The following is a 13,384-nucleotide window of genomic DNA, read 5'->3' as shown; positions in this document are numbered from 1 at the left end:
TTATGCCGCGTGGTTATCTGCAGCGTGTCTTTAATGTCTTCCCATTTACGAGGCCTCTCAGATGCTACGGTTACTGATGACGTGGGAGAACGAAACGGCGCGTTATACTCTGGATTTCCCTGGGGATCTGAATGTGTCACATTCCTTCTTCTTCATTCCCTATATAAAGAGAGAAGACAGAGGGTGACTCTCTCATATCTGAATCCCTCACGTTCTTCTCAGAATCCATTTCCTCCATCCGGTTCCTCCCTACTCAATAATACTTCTATCATAGTAATCCACCATGAACAAACCTTTCCTTTCCCAGAAATGCCATGTCCTGACAAAACTTGAGATGGCTCGGTCAGGGCAAGGATGGCGGAGGCTTAAGATTTGCCTCCCCATTCTTTTAGCCAAAATCCGAAGCAGGGATTCGTCACACCCCATTTCTGGTGTGACTGAGTCGAGAACTTCCCTTGTCATCTCCATCCGCTCTCTCATGAGCATACCTAATATGGCTCCCCTTCTCCCTCTTTTGCTCCTTTTACTTTCTTTTCATTGCTTCCCTCTTCTTCTCCTCCTTCCCGCTCATGTCCTCCATCTTCTTTTTCCCTTGCATTCTTCAGCAACAAGAGCTTGCTGAAGTGCTTCCATGTGTTCCAATTCTTCTTCCTTGTCCTTCATTATTTTTGTATAAGGATCTTCTCCTGATATGAGCAGTACTGAGGCATAGATTTCAGAAAGACTTTGAAGGCGAATTCAGAAGACACCTGATGGTTTACTTGTGTTACGGATGTTGTTACTGTTTTAGCAGTTCATTTTTTGTATAGGCTCGTTTAAGCCCTTCCTTATACGTTGTAACAACTTTTCATATTAATAAAAGTTATTGTTATTCTATTTCGTATGTCTTGTTTATATATTTTAACAAATGTGAAAGCGCTGCTCGGCATAATAGTCTAGCATTTCAATCGATAATAAATAAGGCCAAAGTAATCGTTGATAAAAAGATGCCACAATGACTTTAACAAAATTATTATTCAACATAGCATTCCGACCAGTGAGGAATGAGACTTATCTTAAAATTTGCCGTGATGGGTATTAACTGCTTCAATAAGACGTAAGAAGTATCTGTCCGAGGACGTGTTACCCACCGGATGAATGGCCTCTTTAGGTTGACGATCATTAGGTTGTTCTGCCATTTTCATGATACGCGAGACCTAACCCTTTCCAGTATTTAAGCCGAGAAATTTCTTCATTCGGGCAGTTGATTTCCAAAGCAGCCTGAGTCCGAGGACTTTGCAAAACCTGGGTTTTGTTCGAGACTTATGCGTTTTATCTTATGTACTTGACTTTTTCCCTTTAGGCTTGAATCCGAGGACCATGCAAGGCTTAGGTTATGTCCGGGACCAATGCCTGCAATTAGTACTTGGTTTCCCCTTTCAGCTTGAGTCCGAGTACCATGCAAGCCTTAGGTTCTGTCCAAGACCGACGTCTGCATCAGTACTTGGTTTTCCCTTTTAGCTTGAGTCCGAGGACCATGCAAGCCTTAGGTTCTGTCCGAGACCAATGTCTGCATCAGTACTTGGTTTTCCCTTTTAGCTTGAGTCCGGGGATCATGCAAGCCTTAGGTTCTGTCCGAGACCAATGTCTGCATCAGTACTTGGTTTTCCCTTTTAGCTTGAGTCCGAGGACCATGCAAGCCTTAGGTTCTGTCCGAGACCAACGTCTGCATCAGTACTTGGTTTTCCCTTTTAGCTTGAGTCCGAGGATCATGCAAGCCTTAGGTTCTGTCCAAGACCGACGTCTGCATCAGTACTTGGTTTTCCCTTTTAGCTTGAGTCCGAGGACCATGCAAGCCTTAGGTTCTGTCCGAGACCAACGTCTGCATCAGTACTTGGTTTTCCCTTTTAGCTTGAGTCCGAGGATCATGCAAGCCTTAGGTTCTGTCCAAGACCGACGTCTGCATCAGTACTTGGTTTTCCCTTTCATTAAGTATTTCCCGAGGCGCCGAACAGGGTGTCCCTGGGCCTTTATGCAAAACGGGCCTGGGTCGCGAATTCAATGAACCCGCGGATCAAGAGATATTTCTGCAACCTCTGGCCATGCAGTACTTCTCTGACGCCCCAAAGATCGAGGCGCGCCTTTACGAGGCTCCTTCAGTCTTTTGGCTGCAGTTGACGTTGGAAGTTGAGCCAAGACCACTTTGTCTGTAGCGCTCCTTGGGACGCCGCGTGAGTTGACTGTCACTATCTTGTCTTTTCAAATAAATAGGAGGGAGAGAGGGTTGCTTTATATATACACCCAGCCTTTTAGTTTTCTCCCATACCACGCTTCCCATACCCGGAGCTCTCCTTTCTTGGCATAACATGTCGAAAGTGAGGGTCGGGAAGAAAGAACTTCCTCCGCCGCAGGGGCGCCGTGTCTTCATGAGGCTTATAACAGTAAGGAATGGGCACAGGAAGCACAAGTTCAGGAGGGTACTCCATCTCCACCGAGGGGGAAAGGAATCTTTCCCTCTTTTAGTCAAAATCCGAAGCAGGTTCTGTCCATGCCAGAGTTTTAGTGCGGCAGAAGAAGGGTTTTCCTCCATCAGCGCCTCTGCTTTGCGGTAGGCGTATATTTAGAGAAAGCCCCACCACCTCCAACTCCCTACACCTTTTCTTCAACGGTGTCAGGTTCAAGTTGGGTCTCTTGAGCTGCCTGAGTTATGGGCAGGTAAGGGTGCGGGGAAAGAATAAGGTCTCGGAGCTGTAGCCAACCTTTCCTCCGACATACCTCCTCGGCTTTCTCCAGCTTTCTTGTATTTTTCTTTTTCCCGATTATGTAGTAAACTTTGACGTAGGCTGATTCCAGCTTTTCGTTTGTACACTGTACTATTTCTTCATCGCAATAAAAATGAAAATTGATTTACATGTTTTAAGCGTTGGTCTAATGGGCAACACCACTTTGTGAACGAATGTGCTCTATGTATGTGTTGCTTTGAAAATATTTGTGATAAAGCTACTTTGAAGCATAATCTGATCAACCCTCGTCTGTCAGTACTATCAGGCATTATATCGATAACTTGTAATAAATCAAACTTAAGAAACTAACCGGGATATTAGTTGGGTATTCTGTGACAAGCGCGTGAATATCGGCCAAGGCTGATGATTTATAAATATTCCATGCGAGCGATCGACTGGGAGTTAGGGGACTCCGATGGCGCTTTTGCGTACTTGGTTTCCCCATAGGCTTGAGTCCGAGGACCATGCAATGCCTTGGTTCTGTCCAAAACTTGTATGCTTCTTTCTAAGTAGTTGGTTTCCCCAGAGGCTTGGGTCCGAGGACCATGCAAGGCCTTGGTTCTGTCCGAAACTTGTATGCTTCTGTTTAAGTAGTTGGTTTCCCCAGAGGCTTGGGTCCGAGGACCATGCAAGGCCTTGGTTCTGTCCGAAACTTGTATGCTTTTGTTTAAGTAGTTGGTTTCCCCAGAGGCTTGGGTCCGAGGACCATGCAAGGCCTTGGTTCTGTCCAAAACTTGTATGCTTCTGTTTAAGTAGTTGGTTTCCCCAGAGGCTTGGGTCCGAGGACCATGCAAGGCCTTGGTTCTGTCCATTACTTGTAAGATTTCTTTTCTGTACTTGGTTTCCCCATAGGCTTGGGTCCGAGGACCATGCAAGGCCTTGGTTCTGTCCATTACTTGTAAGATTTCTTTTCTGTACTTGGTTTCCCCATAGGCTTGGGTCCGAGGACCATGCAAGGCCTTGGTTCTGTCCATTACTTGTAAGATTTCTTTTCTGTACTTGGTTTCCCCATAGGCTTGGGTCCGAGGACCATGCAAGGCCTTGGTTCTGTCCATTACTTGTAAGATTTCTTTTCTGTACTTGGTTTCCCCATAGGCTTGGGTCCGAGGACCATGCAAGGCCTTGGTTCTGTCCATTACTTGTAAGATTTCTTTTCTGTACTTGGTTTCCCCATAGGCTTGGGTCCGAGGACCATGCAAGGCCTTGGTTCTGTCCATTACTTGTTGGAGATCAGCCCCTAGACCATGGCGGGGGGGGGGGGGGATTTGGCCTGAAGCCGGAAGCCCCTAGAGCTGTCCGCGCTGTTGACACTGTAGGGCGTAGCCCCTAGCAAAAATTCGAGTCAGAGCAACGACGGCATGTCGCCGGAGATGGAGGGAATTCCACAAACCTCAGCTGGCTAGAGAGTTGACTCAAACACCTCCTACGCCAACGCGCAAGCCTTTCCCACAGACGGCGCCAATTGTAGGGACACAAAATCTTCAACGGCCCAGCGACGATGTTGGGCTTGCACGCGGAAGATCCCTCACGATAGTATTTGTAGAGAGTGGGCTTGAAAGGCCAGCGTTGGATCACAAGGGGACGTTTCGAACCGGACTTTAGGTGAGCCGATATGAGAAAAAGCTTTGGGCTGGATATTCAGGCCCATCAATCTTGTATCTAGGAGGGTTTGTCTCCTCGGATCATGTCCGAGGAGCGATGGTGTTGTCCTCGGTTACCCGTCGGTAGATTCTTAGGTGTTGTCCAGCGTATATTCTCCAGGCATTCTCTTTCATCAAGTCTTTTTTTAGAAGCTGGATGGGAGACCCCTTCTTTATTAGTTTACCTTTCCTTTTATACTAGCCTACGTTTGTTGTCCCTCGTCCACGTGTAGGGTCGATCTTTCCGGGACAGATATCTGTCCCATCAATCTAATCCCAAAATTACTGTAGATGACCCATAAAGCCTAAGATCCCGGCTCTGTTAGGGGCAGTGTCATGTCAGGGAAGGGTATTAAAGACAACTTCCCCAGGATATTTTCTGATCTTTCTAGCTTACTCATGTTCCATTCCTATCCCTGAGATTTTGGGCCTGCCGAGGACGAAGCCGTCCTCGGCTATGCCTTCGGGCTATTTTTATGTTTCCTAGTTTCGAGCTCGGGCCCCGGCCTCCTTCAGTTTAAGACCGGTGGGCTTCCCATAAGCGTGTGGGCCGGACCTGTAAATTATTGGACCCCACATATATATATATATATATATAGAATTTTGCAAACTATTATTTTAAGCACCACCAACCCAATATATATATATATAAACGAAACTTTTGATTTTTTGTTGACCTCTCCAGAGCTTGTCACATCATCATTATTTTTTTAAAACAAAATTATTTATTGAGTATTATTATTATATATAATTACTTAGATGACTTGCACAAAACTTTCTTTTGAGAAAAATTGCATGGAACTTTAAACATGTGTTTGGTCGGCAATATATATTTTATGAGAAAGACTTAGGTACAATACTTAGGTACTGTTCCTTAAGTTATCCATTTAAGGTTCTACCATGTTGATTTTTTCTCATGAGAAGGAAGTGTATTTTATAAGAAAAAAACCTAAGAAACAGTACCTAAGGTACTGTATCTAAGTTTTTTCCATATTTTATTATATCTACATTATCCATCTAAAAGTTGAAAGAGATTTTGTGTTGATAAAGTAACTATGGGGTTGGGTTTATCGGATTAGATCAAGCTCATAAAACATCAATTATTCATTTAACAATGAATTGTATGAATTTTCTTATGTCCTTGTTAATCTATATATTATTTATATATTATTATAATATAAAACCAAAGTTTTTTACTTTTTAGTGACCTTTTAAAATTTTGACACATTAGCATTGCAAGTTTCACAAATTTACTCCTCATTATAATTAATTTTATTAATTAGACTCATGTTAGGGCTCCTCTCTTCCCACCACAAAACCCTAAACATAACTTAGTAAGGAAGTTGATTCTTCAATGAGAACAAATCCTGTTGTATAAAGGCCACCTAATCGCTTTTAATTTTGAACTTGATTGTCTTATTAACAATAGAGTCTATGAATTGCTGTGTTGCACAGTCATCCACAAATAACATCCATGCAAGGGCTTGATATTCTTCGTCATAACCCTAAATCAATGTTGAAAGGTTGTGTTTTACAACCATCTGATCTTGGTAACTAAATCTTGCACCTATGATTGTTTATGATTATTTTTGTTCACGGTATATAGTTTAAACCCATTAAAACTAATTGCTTGATGGTATTTCATGGTTTTTTTTCCCTTTACTTTTCTTTCAGGGTTGCTAGGAACACAACCTCACAGATGATTATTTTTCTTTGTTTAAAGTTTAGATCCATTAAAATTTAAAACTTACTACTTTATGGGTTTATGTACTTTTTTTTTTCTTATATTTCTCTTTTGAATAGTCATATATTTTTTGCTTTTTGGAAGTTTTAACATGTAAATTTTTGTGTTAGTTTTCGCAATATTTGAACATATTTAGCAGATTTCAACAACTATACCATGTATTATTCTTTTGAAAGTAATCAATTTTTCTTTTATATTTCTCTATTGTATAATCATATATATATATATATATATTGTTTTGTTTCAATAATTTATAGGAAGTAAATCTAATGATTCTTTAATATTTTTTGGCCTTTCTAAATTTTTAACATCTGTATTTTTGAGTTATATTTTTGCAATATCTAAAACTATTTGGCAAATTTCAATGACTATAGCCATGAATTATTATTTTGAGTGTAACACATCCTTCTCTTATATTTCTCTATTGTGTAGTCGCACACACACATATATATTTTCTATAATTTGTAGGCTCTTAATCTTTTGATTCTTCTCAATAGTTATAGGCTTATAGTCATGAATTATTCTTTTGTATGTAACTATCTTTCTCTAATATTTCTCTATTGTGTAGTCATATATATTTTGTTTTGTTTCAATATTTTTTAAGCAATGAATCTTCTAATTCTTTAATATTTTTTTGAAAGCTATTGCATGTTCACACAATGACTTCTTCATCAAATTGCAACACAAATTGAAGTTGTACAAGAGCAATTCATGCAATGGTGTAGTTTCTTACTAAATTTAAGGATTTATAAAATCATTTAAGTCTACCACACAAATAGGTAGGTTCCTATGCATAGCATGGGTTAGCCACTAATTATCCATAGTATTGAAATTTCCTTATTTTTTTTAATGAATTATTCAGCACCAAATTTCAAATTAAAAAAAAGAAAATGATGATTTGGAGAGAGATATAATATATTATCATATAGCAATACAAAAAATTGAACAACATATTCTTAATAAACAAAGCATATTCATAAATTAAATGACCATTACCATATATATATATATATATATATATAGCAAAGCATAAATCTAAATGCCCTTGTGGTGTTAAAGAAACAAACAAACTTGAAATGTTGAGGTTCAATTACTTTCTTGAAGGCTAAAACAAAAATAAAAAAAATTAGCAAGGAGAAGCTAGAACTTGAAGCAAATATGGTCATTTTTTTTCTTCTAGATGAAACAGGTTTATTTGTTTCCGAGTTAAAGTGTTAGAGCAATAAACAATGAGAGGAAAGAAACATGGGGCTGGTATCTATTGAGAATCCCATCAGTAGAGGTTGAGAAGGATGGGAAAAAAGTAAAATTTGTTTGAAAATGGGTAGTAAAAGATGCTATTTTGAGAGTGTGGGTTATTGTCTATTGAATTGACAACAAATTATTTGAAAAATTGGGAGAGTTAGCTAGTATTTTATTTTGAGAACTTTGGGTTGTTATCTATTGGACTAAATAGTAAGTAGAGTTCCTAGAAAGAAGTGGGGGGCCATATTTTTCTTGGGGGCCATAACCATATACCTTTTTGTTGTTGCTATTAGACTCATAGTCTAACAATAGAAGAAAATTAAGGGTCCGTTTGATAGAGTAGTTTGAGTAATGTTGTTTGTATTTTTTTGAAATACGTGTGGGTAAAAAAGTGTGTGAAAATGCTTGTAATATTGTTTAAAAACTAAAAACATATGTTTAAAATGCTCTACCAAACGGGCCCTAAAATTCTAGGGGGCCATTGACAACGTAGCTCTGCAACTGTTAATGTGTGTTTGTGGTTCATATGCTTTAATGTATATCTATGCTTGTTTTCATGCTTGAATATTGATGAATCAAGTACTTCACTTAATACAGAATAATTGGTTAAAATTGGTAGTTAAGTTGTATTAGGGGTCAAAAGTATTTTTTATTTGGTATCAGAGCTTTGGTTCACTTGTGAAGGATTAATTTCCTAATGTGTTCCTTAATCCCGTCTACCATGGATAAATATATTTTAAATTCTAAAAAACAAAAAAATTGAAAGACAATTGAAAACAGTAATTGAAGATCATCTTTCACAAAATCAAACTCATACCCAGTTCTGAAGGGTGCATCCGAATGTATAGATCCTGTCCACCAGCCGGAAATTGTTTAATATCTACTAGATCACCAAACCAGATGGCGCAGCCAGCACCTTCTCTGATATCTGAGTTTGTATAAGCCATACAAGAACAGTTATTCAAGCATTCTGCCCTGCATTCCTTGAGATTCATTTTTGTGTTCACCCATGAGTGTGTAGTATCTGGGAGTTTCAATCCAGAAAATTTAAGAAACCCATGTATACTTTTCCCCTCGCAGCTCAATCTTTTATTGCGTACACATCCTTGGGACCAATCCAGTGAATCCCATCTTTGTTGTGACTTGGGTTTGAATCCCTTTAAACATTGGCAGACTGGAGAGTCGGTAACAAGACATCTTGCATAGGCTCCACAAAGGGCATAAGTATCACAGTAGTCCATAGGCAGATTTTGAAAAAGCTTCCAACTTTGTTCTGTCCATGTGAAGCGTTGAAACATAGAGTTAGTTTGGTTGGGAAGTGCTCTTGAGTGAAGTGACTGTTTCAGGGTAAACATGAAGTAGGCCTCATCTTGATTGAACACAAATTTGAAGGAAAACACCGGATTTGGCTTTAGTCCAGGTGAACCACTGAAGCCATAGCCATTCCAAGGCCCAGCACGGAAGTATATTGTTGAGCCTTGCCACAAATAAGCTTCTGGGTAGTTATGATTTGTAATCTCAAAGATAAAGTTCCCAGGAGATGGGTCATCCCAGTTCTTCCATGCAATTAAGCGCCTGTTCAGACCTCTCTTCAAATCCCAACCGTGTTTCATCCCCGGTAACATTGTATCAGATGGATGGTCAAAGCTTTGCCACAAATAATCTTCTGAATTGCCATCTGTTACCACAAGATTCCCAGTATCCAGGAGTTGTAACAATGGACTCTGAGCTTCTTTCAAAGGGCTTGCTGACCAAACAACCGAATTATTCTGGATGACGTTAAGATTTCCAGTGCTGTTTATCATCAAAATCCCAGAAGTATCGTTGATTGGGCGAACTCTGTTTGCAACCCAAACAACAGTTTGAACTGGGATGCTGTTGTACCAAATTCCCAAGTAACGATTCTTGGAACTTCCAGGACTAAAGAAACCCAGTACAAAGTTTCCTTCTCTGGACACTATGGTGTCACCATCACTTAAAATTTGGGATGGAGTTATGCTGTCTAGTACTCCATAGGAGATTTTAAACAAGAAAAAGAGTAAATTTGTAACGACAAGAATAGAAGAAAGAAGGTCCATTGATTCCCAGCTCTTGACCTCTTTCGTTCCTATATACAATTTCAAGATAGGCCATCTATCGTTAAGGGTCATTAGAAAGGCATAAACCCTGAACGACACGGCAGTTGACTTGGACGCATGCCTTCCGGACAGGGACAGACCTAGTAGGGGGCCAAGGGAGCCCGGGCCCCGTATCCTTATGTGAAAAAAAATAAAATAGTAGGTATAAGCTCAAAAATTATCTTAAAATTTAGAAGGGATTTACTCACCGGCCCCCCTAGAATTTTGGAAAGAAATGACTTCAGAGTCAGACCTTGAATAGTTTACTTTCAACCAAAAGAGAAAAAATTGATATAAAGAACCTGGAATCAAAAATAAAATTTGGCCATTCATTGAGTTGTTGATCCATAGCTCCTCCAAAATGAGCAACAAAATAATTTTAATAAATTCAAATAATCACAAAAGGATAAATAGAAAAAATAAACCCAAATCTTTTCTATTTAGGACTCTTAAATCAAGAGATTCAAGACTCCTCCTAAAAAAAAAAAAAAAAAAAAAGACTCATCTTTATATATATATGAATCAAACAAACAATCTCATCCTTCACCCATTGCCGCTTGTTGCAAAGAGCTCCATCAAGTTGAAGATCTAACTAGCCAACCAGGGATAATCGGCCCAAATCTAGCCTCCAGGCCCTCTACGGCTCCACTGCTGTATTTATCTCTCTTTGAATCCCTCTCTCTATTTGTATATTTAAATGTTCACTTTAAGGGTTCGTTTGGTTGGAGGGGTGGAAAAATGGGAGAATAAAAAATTGTGGAATGATGGAAAAGTAGGAATCATTCTTCATCTAGAATTTTGAAGATGAATGTGTGAGACAGAGTATTTAACAAATGACTTTTCTTATATTTTTAAGTAAAAAAATCCTTAATAATTACAAAAGGAATCAAAACAGATCAAGCTCATCAAAGCTGAGAATTTCCAATTTGACTAGTTTTATCTGAACCTTTTCGACTGCCTTTTATTCTCCCGATTTTTAATATGGACCAGATCAATCGAAGCTCCAATTCATAGTTAAACCGATCAATAAGATAAGTAATTGATAGTACTAATCTTCTTGGAAGTCCTATGCACTTATTTTCTTTATTCATTAATTAAAAAAATAAAATAAAATAAAACCCATAAAAGAATTGGTTCCAATTTGTATATGAATGTCATGAACTGAAGAAGAATGAATATTCAATTAACTCATCCAATAAGTTGATTCCCATGCAACCTTTAGCTACGAAGTACATATATACAATATACCGTATGTCATAGGGAGAGAATAATGGGAGTAAGTGGTAGGACTTAATGGCTTGTTTGGAAGTTAAAAAAAGGAGGGGGAGTAGAGTAAAGGGAGGGAGAGTAATTCAATTACCTCATTTGGAAGTTTTTTTAAGAAATGAGGGGGCGGGGTTTGGAGAGGTTTCAACTACCTCTAACCCCTCATTTTTAATTCCCCCAAATTGGAGAAATTTGGAGGGAGAGTAGAGTAGATAAATTATTGACAAAATGAATTCTCCAATTTAGCCTTTCTAAATTAACAAAATTACAAACCAATTTTCTTTTTCTTTGCTTTCTTTTTCCACTGTAATCACTTGTGACCTTTCAATCTTTTCCAGATCAATGGCCAACCTTTCGTTGGAGGAAGCCTTCGGTTCCGGCTCCGACTCCAACTCCGACCAGGAGCAGAGCGAGCGGTGCGGCAGCTACAGCCTGAGCTCTGACATCAGTGAGTCGGAGAGCTGTAGCAGTAGCTTCTCATGTCGGCGGTTCAAGACTGAGTGTGGAGCTTCTAGATCGATGACGTCAACTCCTCGTCTGGTGGCCGATAATTTCCTTTTTCTGGCACCGGTGATGCTGCCGGTGATCGGAGGCAAGGACATGGTGGTTTAGGACGAGAAGAAGCCTGAGAAACCGGAAACCGATTTGTTCGATACATTCTATTTTTCATTTTTTTTTTATTTGTTTTCAGTATTTTATATTTATTTTTGTTTTTTAAATTACTATTAACTATTTTATAATAGATAATAGTAGTTTTATACTTCTTTCTTTGCTTTTTCTTTTTATTTATTTATTTATTTTTATGCAAAGTAGTTTTATACTTTTATTAATGGTATTTGATGAAAAGAGAATGTTGATTAAATAATTATTTAATCTAACAAATTAATCATAGACCAATATTACAAGTCTATTTTTAAATATGGGTAAATTTGTCTATTTAAATCATTTCCTCTCATTTTCATCCTAATTTTAAAACATCCAAATAAGAGAAATGGCTAACTACTCCCTTTCCCCTTACTAATTTTAAAAATATCCAAACAAGGTGGAGGATAACCATTCCCCTCTACTCTCCTCTCCACTACTCTCCTCCCTCTCTAAACTTCCAAACAGGTCGTAAATGATAAGTAATTTTTAGGTACTTTCGGAGAATGGTAATGTTAACTATAAATATGAGAAGAAAGAGTACTATTTCACTATACTTTGCAAGTACCTAAAAGTTTTTCATGATAGCTCAAATGATGTATTCAAAGGAATGCAGTATTTATTTTCTATTGATTGCAATCCATCAAATGATCAAATATTTGATAATTGTGGCCATAATGCTTGTTTTTGCAGTGTTGACATTAGCATTTAATGTGTTACCAAAATTTCACCGAACCAACCTCCAACCTCCACGGCTCCACCTACACAACACTGTGACTACCACCACAATGTCCCTTCAAAAGACACACTTCATGTTATCTCACCTCCAACTCTTTATCCACTTCATCAATTACACCTAATCTCCAATGCCAACTAAGAATGTCAACAAGGCAACAACTCTGTTGGCATTTTGGACTGGACTGAATTTTGTTAGAATTTATAACAAATTATCTATGTAAAACTGTGTAAGAGCATCTACAGTAGATTAGCCAAATTTTTGTACTGTTTGGACAATGAACAGTGACATTTAGTTTTTACCTACCTACTTTTTTAAATACACTTTCCAGCAGATTCTCTATCATTTTCTCCATCTCATTTAAATATTATTTCTTCATTCATTATTTATTCTTTTTTTAACAACTACACATTTTCCAACATTTTTTTTATTCAATGCCTGATTATTATAATAAAAAAAACATTTGAAGAATGAATAGTAAAAGCTACAGTGCTCTCTATTTGTAGAGAAGCACTGTAGCAAAGCTAATCTAAAAAATGGAGATGGAGAAATGGAAAATATTTAGTTTTTCCTCTTGTGTGTTTGGTTAGAAGGGTGGAAAAGTGAGAGAGTGGAAAACTCTTTTGTTTGGTTGGAGAGAAAAAGGGAAGGATGGAAAATGTAATTTATATAAATTGACTATTATACCATTGTTCCATATTATGTAAGAAATAGATTTATTTGTACTCATTAAATAATATAAAATTTACCACATCATATATATAAATTTATATTATTATTTTTATTATTATAATGTAAAAATTACAATAGTGTACATATAAATTTAATTGGGCAAAGGATTTTGATCAGGTCACGTTGAAAAAAATAAGAAAAAAAAAGAGAGAGAAGAGAACTTGGACCGCTGGACGTTGGTGAAGGTAAGATGAGAAGAGACAAAAAAGTGATAAGGATGATTTGTGGGCAAAAAGTCATCAGGTGGGGTAGGTGAGAGGGTCATCAGGTCATGAATGAGTGTAGGTGGGAGAGAGTATTTGTGTAATAGTGTTGTGAAAGCACTTTTCCTCTCATATTTTCCTCTCGATTTGGGAGGATAAAAAATGTGGGCCCGGGAGAGAAAATTTTCTCCCGGGTTTTCTCTCCTCTCTATTTTCCTTCCTCAACCAAACAGTGGACCTATTTTCATCCCAAACAAACACAGCCTTAAGTTTAAGTTTAAGACTCAGCTGCTCTTT

The 13,384-nt window shown here is 38.1% G+C and overlaps 2 protein-coding genes across 10 annotated transcripts in view; both read right to left on the bottom strand.

The window, feature by feature from the left end:
- LOC126699215 (uncharacterized) overlaps positions 1-13,384 on the bottom strand; it is a 90,429-nt gene that overhangs the window by 6,851 nt on the left and 70,194 nt on the right. The window lies entirely within an intron of this gene.
- The window catches only part of LOC126699214 (G-type lectin S-receptor-like serine/threonine-protein kinase At4g27290), a 68,422-nt gene that overhangs the window by 31,111 nt on the left and 23,927 nt on the right, over positions 1-13,384 (bottom strand). For 3 of the 9 annotated variants that reach the window (XM_050396916.1, XM_050396910.1, XM_050396908.1), the window contains exon 2: positions 8,209-8,307. The exons of the other annotated variants lie outside the window; for them this stretch is intronic. In XM_050396916.1, the coding sequence (XP_050252873.1) occupies positions 8,209-8,307 (99 nt within the window). The remainder of the gene's footprint in view (positions 1-8,208; positions 8,308-13,384) is intronic. 9 annotated transcript variants of the gene reach the window in all.

This window comes from Quercus robur, chromosome 9 (assembly GCF_932294415.1).
Source record: "Quercus robur chromosome 9, dhQueRobu3.1, whole genome shotgun sequence".
Taxonomy (NCBI): Eukaryota; Viridiplantae; Streptophyta; class Magnoliopsida; order Fagales; family Fagaceae; genus Quercus; species Quercus robur.
The sequence above is the reverse complement of the archived record's forward strand: the minus strand, read 5'-3'. Positions and strand labels throughout refer to the sequence as shown.